The sequence below is a fragment of the Onychomys torridus genome, chromosome 1 (genome assembly GCF_903995425.1).
Source record: "Onychomys torridus chromosome 1, mOncTor1.1, whole genome shotgun sequence".
NCBI lineage: Eukaryota > Metazoa > Chordata > Mammalia > Rodentia > Cricetidae > Onychomys > Onychomys torridus.
Genome location: NC_050443.1, coordinates 81,528,378 through 81,545,800, shown reverse-complemented (window position 1 = coordinate 81,545,800; position 17,423 = coordinate 81,528,378). Strand labels below are relative to the sequence as shown.

At 45.8% G+C, this 17,423-nt stretch overlaps 1 protein-coding gene across 4 annotated transcripts in view; it reads right to left on the bottom strand.

Moving 5' to 3' along the window:
* Positions 1–9,485, bottom strand: part of Stim1 (stromal interaction molecule 1) — a 177,306-nt gene extending 167,821 nt beyond the window's left edge. For 2 of the 4 annotated variants that reach the window (XM_036187694.1, XM_036187723.1), the window contains exon 1: positions 8,185–9,484. In XM_036187694.1, the coding sequence (XP_036043587.1) occupies positions 8,185–8,323 (139 nt within the window). In that variant the 5' untranslated portion in view covers positions 8,324–9,484. Of the gene's footprint in view, positions 1–8,184 lie in introns of all 4 variants that reach the window. The other 2 variants (XM_036187712.1, XM_036187703.1) reach the window with 2 other exon arrangements.
* Between the last annotated feature and the right edge of the window lie 7,938 nt (positions 9,486–17,423).

Sequence of the window (17,423 nt, the reverse complement as noted above, 5' to 3'; positions counted from 1 at the left end):
TTACCAGTTTCTCCAACAAACTTCAACAATGGGTAGGCTCAACACAATAAAAACCAAGTACAGCCACTCCTATCTTCCTCCACAAAGATCCCAGGGAAGAAAATATGTGTACAAAGTACTACATTTATATCAGAAAGTCATAGAAAGTGTCCTTGACTTAATAAAGAAAACTCTGTATTGTTACTAGTTTATTTCTTATGTGCATATGGACATTTTATATTTTGTTATCTTAGTATTTCACCATTTTTTACAAACAGTAACAAAAACCCAAACCCACAGTAAGCTAAGTCTGATATCTTTTTCCTCGCCAAGAGCCTGACAGGCAGAACTACTGGGTTTCTGAGAATCATTTCCCACAGATAGCAATGTACCACAACGTGCTCATGAATTCACTCTGCAGTGTGGCTCAAAGGCCCCCCATCAGGAAACCAAAGGCCCCAGAGAGGACTCAGAGCCCAAGTTCTGTAAAGACCTAGAAAACTACTCCCTTCAATGAGGCTCCATTCCTTCTAGACAAACAGCAGAAATTTGTCAGGGAGTTTTGTTCTTTGTTTTGGGGTTCTGGAGATGGGGTAACAGTCTGTAGCCTAGGCTGGCCTTGAACTCATAGTAATCTTCTTACTTCAGCCTCCAAAGTTCTGGGATTAGAGACATGATCCACCATGTCTGGCAAGGAACAAAATTTCTGTTTTACTTTGTTTTATTTGGGTTTGATTTGGGTTTGGAGAAAGTCTCATGCAGCCCGAGGCTGATCCTCAATTCTCCATGTAGCTTAGGATGGTCATTGAACTTCTGATCCTACCATTCTGTCTTCCAAGCACTGAAAACAGAGGTGGCTAGCATTATGCTCAGCTAAGAGCAGAAATTCTTTGTATGATGGCCCCACACGTCTCAACAGCACAAAAGTAGAATTCAGGAGCCTTTATTTTTGGATGGAAAAGAAATTACATCTTCATTTCTTGTTTGTTTTCTTTTTGTTTCTTTCTTATTTACTGATTTATTTATTTGGTTTTTCCAGACAGGGTTTCTCTGTGTAGTCCTGGCTGTGATAGAACTTGCTCTGTGTACCAGGATGACCTCAAACTCAGAGATCCACCTGCCTCTGCCTCCCAAATGCTGGGATTAAATGTGAACACCACTATGCCCAGTTTGTTTTCTTTTTTAAAGGCTTATTTATTTTATTTGTATGTATGTGTGTCTACAAAGTTTTGCTTGTGTATACATGTATGTACATCTGAGCGTGTGGGGGGGGGGCATCATGTGCCCTCTTTTATCGCTCTCTGCCTATTAATTTGAGGCAAGATCTCTCTGAACCTAGGACATGAATGTTCTTAGCTAGGCTAACAGTCAGAAAGCCCCAACAACTCTCCTGTCTCCACATTCCTTGAAGCTGGTGTTATAGGTATGCTTAGGACACTCAGCTTATTACCTGGATGCTGGGATCTGAACTCCAGACCTCATGATTTTGAAGCAAGCATTCTTAACTACTAAGCCACCTCTCCAGCCCTGTTTTACTTTGTTTTGTTTTTGACATAGGGTCTTATTACATAGTCATGGCTGGCAGAGAACTCATTTTGAAAACAAGGCTAGACCCAAATGTTTGTTAAGATTTCTTTTTGCCGGACATGGTGGCATATGCCTTTTATCCCAGCACTGGGGAGGCAGAGGCAGATGGATCTCTGCGAGTTGAGGCCAGCCTAGTCTCAAAGTGAGTTCCAGGACAGCCAGGGCTGTTACACAGAGAACCCTGTCTGGAAAAACCAAATAAATAACTAAACAAACAAACAAACAAACAAACAGATGTATCTGTAATTGTGTATGGGTCTGTGTGTGTGTGTGCATGTGTGTATAGAGATGAATATGCGACATGAACATGAGTTAGCCAGAAGCACTGGATCCCCTCCACCTGGAATTATAGGTCCATATGGGTGCTGGAAAGTGAACTCTGGTCCTCTAATAAAACAGCACATACTCTTAACTGCTGAACCATCTCTCAAGCCCTTGGCCTCTGTCTCCTAAATGCCAGGGATTATAGGCATGCATCATCATACCCAGCCTACATCATCATTTTCAATACTCTCTTACTACAAGTTAGTATTTCCTTCAAATATATCTGTATATGCAAAATATATGCAATCAACCACAATATTATGGTTTTGTCACCAACCAAAATCATAGATAATCTCACATCACATTACCATATTATAGATATCTTAAAACAATATTTACAGACGGGCAGTGGTGGCGCACACCTTTTGTCCCAGCACTCGGGAGGCAGAGCCAGGTGGACCTCTGTGAGTTCAAGGCCAGCCTGGGCTACAGAGTGAGTTCCAGGAAAGGCACAAAGCTACACAGAGAAACCCTGTCTCAAAAACAAACAAAACAAAACAAAAAAAACAGTATTTACATCCATCATTACTTTAAAATTACGGTAATTATGAGAACCAGCAATAGGTCATACATGACTACATTCTTCCTATCTACAGTGCTCACATGAAGCAGCCAGCCAGCAATGAAGCACCTGTCTAGTTACGCAAACACCCGACAGTGAGATTCCATGTTCACACTGGTCACCCAGATATCCACAAGACCCTCTTCCTTCAGCCCTCTCCACTCATCTTAGCCTAGTATAGCCTATACAGATCTTTCTCCCTTTGCCTACACAGTCTACACTGTTAGAATTTGATTAAGGCTATACATTATGTTGTACTTAATGTTACCTAATATTAAATTCAGGCATGGTGGCACAAACATAGCTGCAACCCAAACACTTGGGAGATAGAGGGTGAAAAATCAGCTCAAAGTTATCCTCAGTTACACAGTAAGCTCAAGGCCAGCCTGGGCTACATGAGACTCTGCCTCAAAAAAAAATAAAATAAAAATTAAGGCACAGGCTTATCGAGTAGTTCCTTCTACAGTACAAACAACCAGTAAACAGTCATTATTATGACTTACACACTGAATAATGAACTCTGGATCTTTGGCTCAAATGTCCTGGTCTAGTTTCTCAATCAATAACCTCCTATGAAACTTATAGTTAATGCCTCTCTGGATATCAGTTTCCTCACATATAAAAACAGGTAGGTTGAACTTGTTCCATCTCTTAACTTTTAAATTAAGTAACCACTTTTTATCTCCCCAAGATCTGAGAAAAACTATGTGGGAAACTGTAAAGCCTCCCCCAGTTATCTCAGGCAAGGTTAATCACTTAGTCCCCTGGACGTCCCACAGCTTTCTGTATGAATATATATGTATGTATTACATACACACACACACACACACACACACACACACACACACAAACTTCTACTGTGACTTTTGCAAGATAACTTACTAGCTAAGGTAGCACTAAGGAAAAGAGTCAGAATCCTGAATTCAAACTCTGGTTCTCTTTACTGTCTGTAACACTGGGAAAGCTATATAACCTCTCTCATTTAATTTCCTGCCCTATAAAACAAGGAAGGATAACATCTATCACAGAAGCTGGCTGCAATAATTAAATGAAATAAAAGTTTATAATGAGCTGGGAGTCGTGGCAAATACATTAAATCCTAACATTTGGAAGGTTGAGGCAGGTGGATCTTTTAAAATTCAAGGCCAGCCAGACCTACATGGCAAGTTCTAGGCCAGACAGAGCTGCATGGTGATTGCTATCATTATTGCTCATATTATTGTGTCACTCTGTCCAGCTAGACACTAGGCTCCAGCTTTAAATATATCTCTAGTTCCTTCTCATTCCCCTGAGCACCCTATTTGCATTTTCCTCCATTCCGCTTCTCACAAGACAGTATTTATCTGTGTGCTTAACTGTCTCCCCAACAAGAGTATAACTTCCAGGAAGAAAGAAGACAACTCTTTCATTCACCCTTAAATCCCCACAGAAAGTATACACAGTAACTGACCCAAAGCAGTCACTCAAACACTTGTTGAATAAATACCACATGAGCTGGCACTGTTCAGTGTTTGCTGAATCAATTAACCTAGCTAAAGGTGATTGTCAGAGCTGAGGCCTGGAAGCAAATACACCCCTGCTGCCCCAGGATAGCAAGTCCCTCTTGCCAGCCCAGGGTATTAGCTTCAACCAAGCCCCACCCACCTGCTCTTGGCTCCAGCCCAGTTCCAGGAGCCACCCTCAGCTAAAATTAGCATAGCTACCAAGATGGCCAGGCCATTTATAGCCTTGGAGGCAGCAGCAACTAATTGGGTGGGCTGGCTAGGCTCTGACCTGCCACTCCAAAGAGGCTGATTGAGAAGACAGCCCGCACTCTGCACAGATGCCTATCCTCCAGGACCTTATTCCAGCTACCCAGTTAGAGGCCCTCAAAACCACCTCTCATGGGAGCCACAACTCCAGACTCACCTGAGGTCTCTCACACAATACCCATTCTACAGAACATTTGAGTTTCTGAAAGCAATGACCCTAGAGTCTAGAGGTTCCTGGTATTCATTTTGAGTCAGCTTCAAAAATGTAGGCCTTAGACTAGCACAGCAATAGACAGATCTTGCCTTAAAAAATGACTTAATACAGCCAGGTGTTCAGGTATTTTAAAAAAGCAAAAAGTGACAGGAATGTTCTCTCCATTGCCCAAGGAGAGCACAGCAAGCCCAGCATTCTGAGATTTTTGTTGGTCTGGTGGATGGGTGGGTTGGTTTGAGTTTGGTATTGAATGAAGATCAAACCCAGGATATCATACATTCAAGACAAGCACTCTATCAACTAAGCTACCAATAACCTCAGCCCCTATGGTCAGAGTTTTGTTTTAGATTTGTTTATTTCTATTTTATATGTATAAGTGTTTGGCCTGCATATATTTATGTGCACCAACTGCATGCTGGGTGTCCTCAAAGGTTATAAGAGGTTAGCAGAGCCCCTGGAACAGGAGTTAAGAATGGTTGTGAGCGATCATGTGAGAGCTGAAAATGGAACCCGGATTCTCTGCAGGAGCACCAAGTATTCTTAACATCTGGGTCATCTCTCCAGCCCCTGGTCAGGATTTTTTTTTTATGTTTTGGTTTGGTTTTTCAAGACAGGGTTTCTCTGTGTAACAGCTCTTGCTATCCTGAAACTCACTTTGTAAACCAGGCTGGCCTCGAACTCACAGAGATACATCTGCCTCTGCCTCCTGACTGCTGGGATTAAAGGTACACCACCACTGCCCAGCTGGGTTTTAATAGTGTTTGGTGTAGACCAGGAATTCAGTAAGTATTTCTTTCTTTCTTTCTTTCTTTCTTTCTTTCTTTCTTTCTTTCTTTCTTTTTAAAGTGGTGCCAGACATGGAACCCAGGACCTTTCATACACTAACCAAGCACTCTACCACTATACCCCTAGTGCACAATAAACTTTTTTTTAAGTCAGTCTTCTGAATGCATTCCTATCAGCCCGGAACTCACTGTGTAGAGCAGGCTAGCCTAGAACTCACAGAAATCAGCTGCCTCTACATCTGCCTCCTGAGTGCTAGAACTAAAGGTATGTGCTACCATACCTGGCACCATAAAGATTTTAATAAAATCCTTAGAATCAAATTTTATGACTGACTCAAAGGAAATGAGTTGCATATACATCCAAAATGGGGGTAGAGTGGAATTCTTTCATCAACACACTCCCCAGGAGAAAAAGAAAAAGCACCCCTTTTCTTAGACCTCAAATACAGTCACAGGACCTGCCTAATTGCCAGGAGAAGAGCAGCATTCTCTAGGCCCCACTAGCACTCCCTTAACAGGACCTGAGAAGATGGAAGTAGTCCAGGGCTTAAGCATCAGAGCGCTGCTTCAAACACCAAGCAAAGAACCCAGCTGCTCTCTCCCTTAATTCTTTAGTGGGGTGTGTGTGTGTGTGTGTGTGTGTGTGTGTATGTGTGTGTGTGTGCGCGCGCGCGCGCACACGCGCGCACATTTGTGGACACACGTGCCTGCACATATGGAAATCAGAGGGCAACTTTGTGGAGTCAGTTCTTTCTTTGCACCTTTACCTGGGCTCCAGGGCTTTTGTGAGGTTTTGCAGAGTAAGTCACGTAACTGTAAAATACAAGCTTTATAGAGCACACAAATTTACAATACAAGTTGAATCTGGCTGAGAAAAGTGGTAGCTAGCCAGGTATGGTGTCTTGTGTCCTACAGTCCAGTACTTAAGTTGTGGAGGCAGAAACAGCAAGAGTTCAAGACCAGCTTTAGCTACATTTTAAGTTGAAGCCAACCTAGGCTACTGAAGACCCTATCTCAAAAGAAGGAGAAGAGGGGGAGGGAGAGAGGTGGGATGACAGCTTTGACTGTAAAATTCCTGTGTCCCATGGACACAGAGGGGTTGGAAAGGCTGCAAGAGTCCCTGATACATAGACAGTTTCTCTCCAAACCCTTTTGCAGAGCCCAGGCTATGAGCCACTTCAGTCCCTGCCTGAGCCAAACTTCCACGTGACCCAAGGAGACAAGTAACAAAACAATACTGGTAGGACACTCACATCCCCACAAAAACTTTAGGCATCCCCTACACCCAGAGTCTCTTGAGATTTTCCTTACTGGAACATCATTACTACAACAACAGAAGCCAAGTTCTGAACTAAGAGGAAATAAAGATGAAAAGAGAGGCCTTTATGGCATAATCTGAATAGCCAGCCAGTCCTCTAAAATATGATGTATGAGGAATGTCTCCACAAACTCAAGTCATGAGGTACTCCTGAGGAATGCTTCCCTACCTTAGGCAACACACACACAATCAAAAGTCAACTTCCTAAAGGCTAGCTAACGCCTGAAACTTAGAGCTGCATCCTTGTAGTGTAGATATAAAATACAGAACACCCCTCAAAAGGATTCATTTTATGCCAAACATACATATTCTGAAGCGAAAACAAAAGGACAAACTATTAGACACAAGGATGACTGTCGCTGGAAGAGCAGAAATGCTACTCAGTTACTTCACAGTTCAACAATCTTTCCCTTCATAGCTCAGTGAGAAACAATATTGAAGCTACATTTCAGAAGCCTGGGAAACTTCCTGTGGAGATGAAGGACTTGTTTGCAGGAATGACCTAACCTAAAGGCAACAGCCTAACGTCTGTGCTTATACATGGGTCAGCCGGGGCCTCATCTGAAAACCAGCCCTTGGAGCACCTAAAATTATACCCAACCCAGTCAAGAAAGCTGAAAGAGGGCAGCCCAAGGAAAAAATCTATCACTAAATGCAATCCACAAAACTCTTCACCCATCATGATTTATATTTTTCCTACCTGTATCAGCAATACCCACTGAGACATTTCCTCACCTGAGCTTTCCTATCTTCAAACACCCCAGCTATTCCTCTACCCCTAAACCTTCAGGCCAGTTAAGGGCAGATCACAGTGACAGGGGGTGAGAAATAGAAGAAGAGAACTGATGGACTGACTTCTAAGCTACGTGTAAAAAAAAAGTATTTTTTAAAAGTCCCTTTCTACTGCAAAGGTATATATATACCACAGTTACTGCTGCCGAACAAGGCTCCACAAGTATACAGAAAAAACAGGGACAGATTAAAAATAATAACATGGAATCCTTACTCTTATCATTCAGAAGAAACAGATTAAGTCAACAAGTGGTCTCAGGTTTTTTTTTTACTATGGAGACGTCAAGAAAGGGTCATTTAACTCCCTAGTGGTAAACAGGATTCCACCTAAGGGCTTGCTTTGATATTCCAAATGACAGAAGTTTACCTACCGGAAGAGGACTAGGATTCTCACCGTAGCTAGAACAGAACGTGGGGCACATCGCAACACCTGGCTGTAGAAAAACAGAGCCAGCCCAGCCCTGATCTTCCCGGCCCATCCCAAGTGGCCAACCCACCACCACCGCCCATCCCCTCAAGTGATGAAACCGGCTAAAAGCAAGTTTAACACCTGGGAAGGCCACTCTTCCAGACTAGAAGTCCTGAATGGGGCCTTAGCCTTGCTGATCTGAAAAGTCAAGGTGCCCCAAAGGCTTCTCACTACCACCAAAACATCCCAAGGAGGGATAAGGAAAGTTGTCCAGGGGAAATAGTACCATTAGGCATGGCTGCTAAATAGAAAGAACTTCTTGGACTACTAAGAGTACATAGTGCTATGTGTGCATCCTCCACCAACCTCACATGTGTGGAGATTCCCATGTGCCCACTTCAGGCCACTCAGTTTTGAGTCAGTTGAGCCTCCAGCCCAGTCCAGCCCGCAAGCAAGGCCTTACCTGCTTCCGTGGACTCCTCTGAAGTCGTCCCGGAGCCGGCTCCTGTATTCTTCTCGCTGTGACTATGGCTGAGGCTCTGGCCCTGATGCAGGAGGAGCCCCCAAAAAAGCCACAGGGCAAGACGGGCGCACACATCCATGGCTGTAGTTCTCAGTCAACATGCGCCTTGATGTAGACACCTTTGGATCCCAGAAGCAAATCCCAGAGTCGGGGAATGCAGTCGACGATTCCCAGGCAAGATGCCCTCCCGGCACGGCGGTTGTCCAGCCACCTGCGGGCTGGCCCCCTCCGACAACCGAAGGTCAAGTGCTCCAAGTTTGGGCGCAGGAGGACCGGAGCCTCCGGTCCAACGGTGGGTCCGTCGGGGCTTCGGCGGCCTGAGCTCTAACCGCTTCCGGAGAGTTTGGGCAGGGTGGCGGTGGGGCCGCTGTCAGCTCCGCAGCCTACTGCACCCCTGCGGGAGGAGGCGGGCAGGATCTCCCGCCCGCACCGAGGTGGGGGAGGGAGAGAAGGGAGGAGAGAAGGGGGGCACCTGACCTCGCCCCGCGGACCGGCGGTGAGCGGTGAGCGGCAGCAGCTAGGGCTTTCAGCGTGCGACCTGCAGGCCCCAGCGGACACGGATGTCGCCGGGATCCTAAGACTCCTAGGCCGAGGTCAGCACCCCCGCCCGGTCCCGTACCTCTCTGCGGCTCCTGGTGCCCCGGTGCAGCAGGCGGACGCGCACGGGCCAGGCCCGGGACAGCGGCTCCCAGGAGGGCGGGAGGGCGGCGCGGGGCGGGCCCGAGGTGGGCGGAGGCGTGCTCTACCGCCGGCCCGCCCCACGCCGCCCGGCCCCCAGCGAAGCCCGGGCCCGCCCCAGAGCCGGCTTATCCCGGAATAACCTGTTGGAGACGGCAGGCCGGAGCCCCCTGCAATCGGCGGGGTCTCGTGGGCACCCGGCCTGCGCTGGTGGTCGTCAGGACGGCGGCCCCGCGCCAAGGATGGGACCTCGGCCCCTGCCGTGCGCACCCCAGCCTCCCGCTCTAACGCCCGCCCGCCGGCGAGCCCCTGACACGCAGTTGCTCAGGTAACTCAGGCCTGCGACGGAGGTGACAGCGACTGCCCTGCCCGGATCTCTGGGCCGCAGCGCGAGCTCCCCCGGCTCCACCGTAAAGCCAGGTTGAACAGAAACCCCGGAGCTACGATAACCGACCGGGAGCCGCCTCAGGTGACTCCAGTCCCGCTGGGTTAGGTCCAGGGGCGCGCTCCCAGCCCCCAACTCCCGACTCCCGGGCTCCGCCCTTTCGACGCGCCTCGCAACCAATCGGTTTCCGCCTTTCTGCGGCTCAGGAACCCGCGCGCCCTGTCTCCCGTGCGCAGCGGTCCCTGGTGGCCACATCTAAGTACTGCAAGCAGGACTAGTTCCGAGGTGGCCCTGACCCTTTCTCAGAGGGTCACTGAAGTCGGAGCTACAAGAGTTTAACAGAAGAAATTGTTCCGAAAAGCAAAATGAAATGTCCTTCCCACTGTAGGTGATATTTCACCTGTACGTAGCCTACAATGGTAGCCTAACACTCTGATCTATGTCAGATGCCTTGTATGGCTCTTTTCCTTTTTCCTACCCGCCCTTCAGGCCCCCACTTTCTTGAGGTTTATGGAATAAAGCCTGTGGCCGGTTCCCCCCTCGCTCTCCCATCTCTGATTCAGTTAGAGGAGATAGCAGGGACTTGAGAATGAGTGCCCCCAAAACAGAGAACCCCGCCCTGGCTTCCTTCAACAAAGTCCATACTTCCTGTTCTCCTCTCAAGCACACCGTCAGCAGATCTTTACTGAAACCTCTGTGCCCTGCCGGTGTCCTTGGCACCAGAGGCAGGAGACTGGATTAGGCCCAGTCCCTCTCCTGACAGTGATAAACCGGCTCTTGTTCTGAGCAAGCCCTTTGAAGACCAGAACACGGCTTTGCCCAACAGCTGCCTGGCTTAAGGGTTAGGCTGTTGATATAAAAATACATATCGGACGTCATCAACTACCACTCTCCCCACTTTTTTAAGCTCCCATCACACTGGTCTTTTTCTTTTTTTTCGTGTGTGTGTGTGTGTGTGTGTGTGTGTGTGTGTGTGTGTACACTTCTGCAATGTAGTGGATCAAACCCAGACCCTCAGACACCCTAAACAATCCGTGGGCCTTCAGGAAGTCTCCAAACACATCAAACAGGCTTCAGGGCCTCTGTGTCTGTTGTTGCTTCTACACAAAACCCTCCTCACCTTACTTCCCCCACACCCACGCCACCAATAAAGCTAACCTCTTCTTAATCTAGAATAAGCTCCTTAGAAAGGCCAACCTAGCCGGGAGATGGTGGCTCACGCCCTTAATGCCAGGACTTGGGAAGCAGAAGCAAGGGGATCTCTGTGAGTTCAAGGCCAGCCTGGTCTGTAAAGTGAGTTCCAGGACTCTGTCTTGGAAGGAATTTAAAAAAAAAAAAAAAAAAAAAAAAAAAAGCCAATCTAAGGCTGACAAGACAGCTCAGTGGGTAAAAGAGCCCACCAAGGCAACCTGAGTTCTAGTCCCACAACCCATATGCTAGGAGAAAATGTGCCACAAATAAATGTAAAAAATACTTTTAAAAGAAACTGCTACCGAGCCGGGCCATGGCGGCTCACACCTTTAATCCCAGCACTCGGGAAGGTAGAGGCAAGTGGATCTCTGTGAGTTCCTGGCCAGCCTGGTCTACAAAGTGAGTTCTAGAACTGCCAGAACTACACAGAGAAACTCAGTCTCGAAAAACCAAAAATTAAAAAGACCCAGTTCCAGGACAACCAGGGCTACAGAGAAACCCTGTCTCAAACCCAAAGTGGGGGGCGGGGGAGAAGAAAGAAACTGCTACCTGAATCCCCCTTCAAAATCATCCTGCAGCGAGAGTTAGACCATAAATAGGCCTGCCCCTCCACTAGAGTTGTGACTGTGAGTTTCAGAGGTCATTCATCTCTGAGATGTACACCCTGCACATAATAAAACTTAGTAAAAGTTAGTTCATTTGATCACTCAAGTATTTATTGAGTAACAGCTACATGCTGGAAAATGGGCCAAAAACAAAAGGCAATCCCTTGACCTCGATTCTACCAGACCTGCGTTCCGAGCCAGGTCTCAAACTCAAGCGGCAAAATGAACCAGTAGCTACTACGCCTGCGTGATTGGGGAGGAGTCAGTGAGTGGTGGTGGGGACTGCAGAGTAGAAAGCAGGAAGGTGGCCTCAGTGTCAACAGATTGTCGCCGCAGGACGACAGAGGAGATGGAGAAATGGCTCAGCAGTTAAGCGTGCACGTACTCTTTCAGAGGGACCCTATCAGGTCCACCATAACCACCTGAATCTCCAGCTCATGGGGATCCGACACACTCTTCTACCCTACACACACACACACACACACGCACGCACACACACCTAAAAATAAAATAAAACTCAGAGACATGAGGGCTGGAGCTACATACAGCTTAGAAGCACAGCATTTGCCTCCCACATCAAGGCCCTGGGTTCAATTCTCAGCACATTGAAAAACAAACAAGCTTATGGGTGTTTGCCTAGCATGCACAAATGCACAAGGCTCTGGGTTTGATCCCTAGCAACACATACACACACACACACACACACACACACACACACACACACACACACAAAGTAAGAGTTTGTCAGGCATTGTGGGTCACACCTGTAACCCCAACATTTAAGAAGCTAAGCCAGATGGGCTTTGGTGGTGCACACCTTTAATCCCAGCACTCAGTAGGCAGAGACAGATGAATCTCTGTGAGTTCAAGGCCAGCTGATCTACAAAGTGAGTTCCAGGACAGGCTCCAAAGCTATAAAGAGAAAACCTGTTTCAAAAAATAAAAGGAAGAAGAAGAAGAAGAAGAAGAAGAAGAAGAAGAAGAAGAAGAAGAAGAGGAAGAGGAAGAGGCAGAAGTAGCATCTAAACCAGAAGGATTACCCCAAGTTCAAGACCAGCCTAGCTACTCAGTGAGTTCTGGACCATCTGGTACAGAATATGACCGTGTATCAAATTAATGTGTGCATGAATATAATCCTAGCACTTTGGAGTCTGAAGCAGGAAGACCATGAGTTTCAGGTCAGCCTGGGCCATATAGTGGAAACCTGTCTCAAAAAGAAAAAGAGGCCACTAACAGTCACACATAATCTCATCACTTGAGAGGTAGAAGTAGAGGATGAGGAGTTCAAGGCCAGCCTCAGTAACATCGTTGTGGTGGTTTGAAAGAAAATGGCCCCCAAAGGGAATGGTGCTATTAGGAGGTGTAGCCTTGTTGGAGGTTGTGTGTCACTATGGGGGCGGGCTTTGAGGTCTCCTATGCTCAAGCTACACTCAATGTCACAGTTCACTTCCTGTTGCCTTTGGGTCAAGATGTAGAACTATCAGCTCCTTCTCCAGTACCATGTCTGCCTGCATGCCACCATGTTTCCCACTATGATGATAATGGACTAAACCTCTGAAACTGTAAGCCACCCAATTAAATGTTTTCCTTTATAAGGTTGCTGTGGTCATGGTGTCTTTTCACAGCAACTGAAACCCTAACTAGGACAACAGTGAATTTGAGGCTAGCCTGGACTATATGAAACTAAATCTCAAAAAAAAAAAAAAAAAAAGGAAAGAAAGAAAGAAAAAGAAAAAGAACAAGGAGGAGACTTTATTTCACTTTCACAGAGCATGTTCCTTTAAAAAAGAAAATCACATACAAACACACAAAAACTCTTTAAGGGGAAATCTTGAATGCAGTCCACTGCTCCCAAAAATTGAATGTTTTATATCTGCTGAAATCATAGGGGTCAACACATCTGTAGTACAATGGTAAGCCTCCCCTGCCAGGTAAGTATTATTATTATTATTATTATTATTATTATTATTATTATTTTATATTTATTTCTGTGTACATGTGTGTATCTCTGTGTGTGCATGCCCAGATGTATGCAGGTGTTCACAGAGACCAGAAGTGCATCATATCCCCTGGAGCTAGCTAGAGTTATAGGAGGTTTTGAGCCACCTGATGTGGGTGCTGAGAACCAAATTCAGATCCTCTTACCCAAAAAGGAGGTGGTATGGTTCTTGACCACTGAGCCATCTCTCCAGCTCAAATATCTCCTTTTAAATATTGTGCAAATAACTTGTTGCTCTTCTTCTTCTTGTTCTGTTCCTTTACATGCAACTAACTTTAAAGACAAAAAAAAAAAAAATTAAAAAAAAAAAAAAAAAAACAAGCTATGGAGATGGCTTACTAGGTAAGATGCTTGTTGTGTAAACTCAAGGATCTGGTATGGTAATGTGCAGATAAGCACCCCCATCCCCACCCCCACTCCCCACCCCATGCTGGGGAGGTACAAGCAAGTAGATTCCTGGGGCTGATTAGCCATCCAAACCAGCATACTTGGCAAGCTCCTGGCCAATGAGAGACCATGTCTCAAAATAAACAAACAGCCAGGCAGTGGGGGTAGTGGTGGAGCACTCATTTAATCCCAGCACTCAGGAGGCAGAGGCAAGTAATCTCTGTGAGTTCGAGGCCAGCCTGGTCTACAAAGCAAGTTCCAGAACAACCAAAGCTACACAGAGGGACCCTGACTCGAAAAACTAAAACAAACAAACAAACAAACTCCTAAAGAATGACACCCAAGACTGATTTCTGGTCTACACACACACACACACACACACACACACACACACACACACAGAGAGAGAGAGAGAGAGAGAGAGAGAGAGAGAGAGAGAGAGAGAGAGAAGAAAAAAATAAGGCAGAGGCAGGCAGATCTCTGTGAGTCTGAGGCTAGCCTGGGCTACAGAGTAAGTTCCAGGAAAGGTGCAAAGCTACAGAGAAACCCTGTCTCGAAAAACGGGGAAAAAAAAAATGTAATTGAATGGTACAGCAAATGTTTTGCTTGTGTGAAGACTTGAATTTGATCCTCAGCATCACAAAAATCATAAACTTACATAGGCTGCATAGGATACATCTATAGCCTATATTAACCACCCCAGCCTTGTTGATAAGATCCGCCTGTTTGGTCAAGAAGACAAGCATGAAACAGCAAAGTAATGCATGTTTGACAAAGTTCCTTTCAAAAGTAACTAGATCATTTCTCTTCACCACCCCATGATTTCTGTGGGAGCATAGTGCATTACCAGCTTGACAGAGAAAGCTTGGGTGTCACCAGGCCTGGTGGAACAAGCCTGTAATCCCAGCTATTCAGGAGGCTCAAGAAGTAGGATCAGTTGACCTGTCCTGACTACAAAAAGAGTTCAAAGCCAGCCTTGACAACTTAGCCTATGTCTCAAAATAAAAAGTAAAGAGCTGAAGAGATGTATGGAGGTGCTTGCCACTTGCAGAAGACTGGAGTTTATTTCAGCACCCATGTCAGGCAGCTCACAACCACCTATAACTCCACCTCCAGGGGATCTGCTGTGCATGGTTAATTGATAAATAAAACACTGATTGGCCAGTAGCCAGGCAGGAAGCATAGGCAGGACTAGCAGAGAGGAGGAGACGCTAGCCTGCTGTCCAGGTTGCAGCATGTAAAGGCAACAGGTAAAGCCACAGAACACATGGCGACATATAGATTAACAGAAAGGGGCTCAGTATAAGAGTAAGAGCACCGGGCGGTGGTGGCGCACGCTGTAATCCCAGCACTCTGGGGGGGGCGGGTATAGGCAGGAGGATCTCTGTGAGTTCGAGGCCAGCCTGGTCTACAGAGCTAGTCCAGGAAAGGCGCAAAGCTACAGAGAGAAACCCTGTCTTGGGGAAAAAAAAAAAAAGAGCAAGAGCCACACAATGGTAGGCCTGAGCTAATGGTCAAGCAGTTTAAATAATATAAGCGTCTGTATGTTTATTTTATAAGTGGGCTACGGGACTGCTGGGGCTTGGCTGGATCCCTAGAGAAAAACTCTAGCTACAGGGATCCAAAGCCCTCTTCTGGCTTCTTCAGATACCTGCATACATGTAGTAAACAGTCTCTCCCACCCCCCCCCCCCACCCCCCCACTCCCACCCCCCCACCCCCCCCCACACACACGAAATTGTAGCACATGATACTATATAGATAGATCATCTTTGGAACAATATGTTAGTAAAATCAATGAAAGAAAAAAACACCATGATTCTATCTATATATTTCCTAAAGGAGTCAAGTGCAGAGATAGAACAGAGAACAGGAGCTGCCAAAGCGAGCGGAAGGAGGGCTGAGAGCTGTCTAGCGGCACGTTTCAGTTTTGCAAGAGGAAGAGCTGTGGCAATTAGTTGTGCCACTTGCCACTGTGTGAACGTGCAATACTTAACAGGGCTGGCCTGTACACTTAAGAAGGTTTGAAGGGTTGAAGATGGAGGTCAACGGTGGAGCACTTGCCTAGCATGCACAGCTCCCAGCACCACGAAGCTACGTGCTACGGTATGGACCCACGGTCAAGGCTTCAGAGCAAGCCAAGGCAGGAAGACCAGGATTTTGAGACCAGCCTGGGAAGCTTAATGAGGCCCCCATCTCAAAATAATATTAAATATTAAGATTTTAGCCAGGGGGCTGAAGAGATAGCTTAGTGGTTAGGAGCACTGACTGTTCTTCCAGAGGACCAAGGTTTGATTCCCAGTACCCACGTGGCACCTCAAAACTGTACAGTTCCAAGGGATACATACAAACATACATACATACATACATACATACATACATACATACATACATACAGGCATACATGAAAGCAAAGTCACCAATGCATGTAAAACAAAAATTAGATAGATAGATAGATAGACAGACAGACAGATAGACAGACAGACCGACAGACAGATAGACAGACAGACCGACAGACAGACAGACAGATTTTAGCTGGGCAGTGATGGCTCATGCCTTTAATCCCAGCACTTGGGGGGCAGAGGCAGGCAGATCTCTGTGAGTTCAAAACTAGCCTGGTCTACAGAGTGAGTTCTAAGATACCCAGGACTACACAGAAAAACCCTGTCTCAAAACAAAACAATTTTAAAACGGGAAAGAAAAGAGAAAAAAAATTGTGTTGTTTTGTTTTGTTTTGAGACAGGATTTCTCTATGTAGCCCTGACTGTCCTGGAACTCACTCTTGTAAACGAAGCTGGCCTGGAACTCAGAGATCCACCTGCCTCTGCCTCCCAAATAATGGGATTAAAGACATGGGCCACCACACCCAGTATGGTGTCATTTTTTAAATTACTATAATTTTTTTCATCATGAATTTAGGTTACCCTGAAATGCTTTGAGGTTTCCAGATTGCAGTGTTTACCCAGCGGCTGTCCTACAAAAACAGACTTTGGTGTAGGCTAGAGAACCTGGATTTAAACTTTTCTCTTACACTTTTTTTGGTTTTTGGTAAGTTTTTTAGATAGCATACAAAGTAGTGTATTTTATTTATCATTTTCCTATAGGAATATCATATGTTGTTCTTATTAGCCCCCTCCTGTCCTTCTCTAGCCTCTTTCCTTCTTGCTGGTCTCTTCCTTCCCCAAATGATATGCCTTCTGCTTTCATGCGATATATATTCAATTCTTCTCTCCTGCCCTCCCAGTTCCTACCTCCACCACCTCTCTGACCACTTTGTTATATATATATATATATATATATGTATATGTATACATATATACTATATATATATCTGAATCTAGATTGCATATGAAAGCAAATATACAATAATTGTCTTTCTGGGTCTGGTTTGCTTTGCTTGATATGATGATCTTATTCTATCTATTATCCTACAAATGTCATAATTTCTTCTTTACAGTGAATATAATCCCATTGTATATATGTTCAAAAATTGTTATGACCTCAGTCAGGTGGTGACATTCAGCTGTAATATGAGCACTCAAGAGATGTGAACAAAGGAGGATCAGGAGTTCAAAGCCATCCTTAGCTACAGAGCCAGTTAGAAGGCCAGCATGGGCTGTATGAGATACTGTCTCAATACAAAGATCGAAGAGGTCTGGATAGATATAGTTCAGTGGTAGAGCACTTGCCTGGCATAAGTTCCCAACAATTTGGGGTTCCACTCACAGCACCCTCTCTCTCTCTCCCTCTCTCTCTCTCTCTCTCTCTCTCTCTCTCTCTCTCTCTCTCTCTCTCTCTCTCCCCATCTGCTTAGAAAGGTGTAGCAATCTTTGTCTGGAATGCTTTAATAGTGGCGCTCCCTGGTGTCCAAAATAGGAAATACGGTTGTTACTGAGAAATGATCCATGTCTGGCTTCTCCAAACAAAATCCTCTC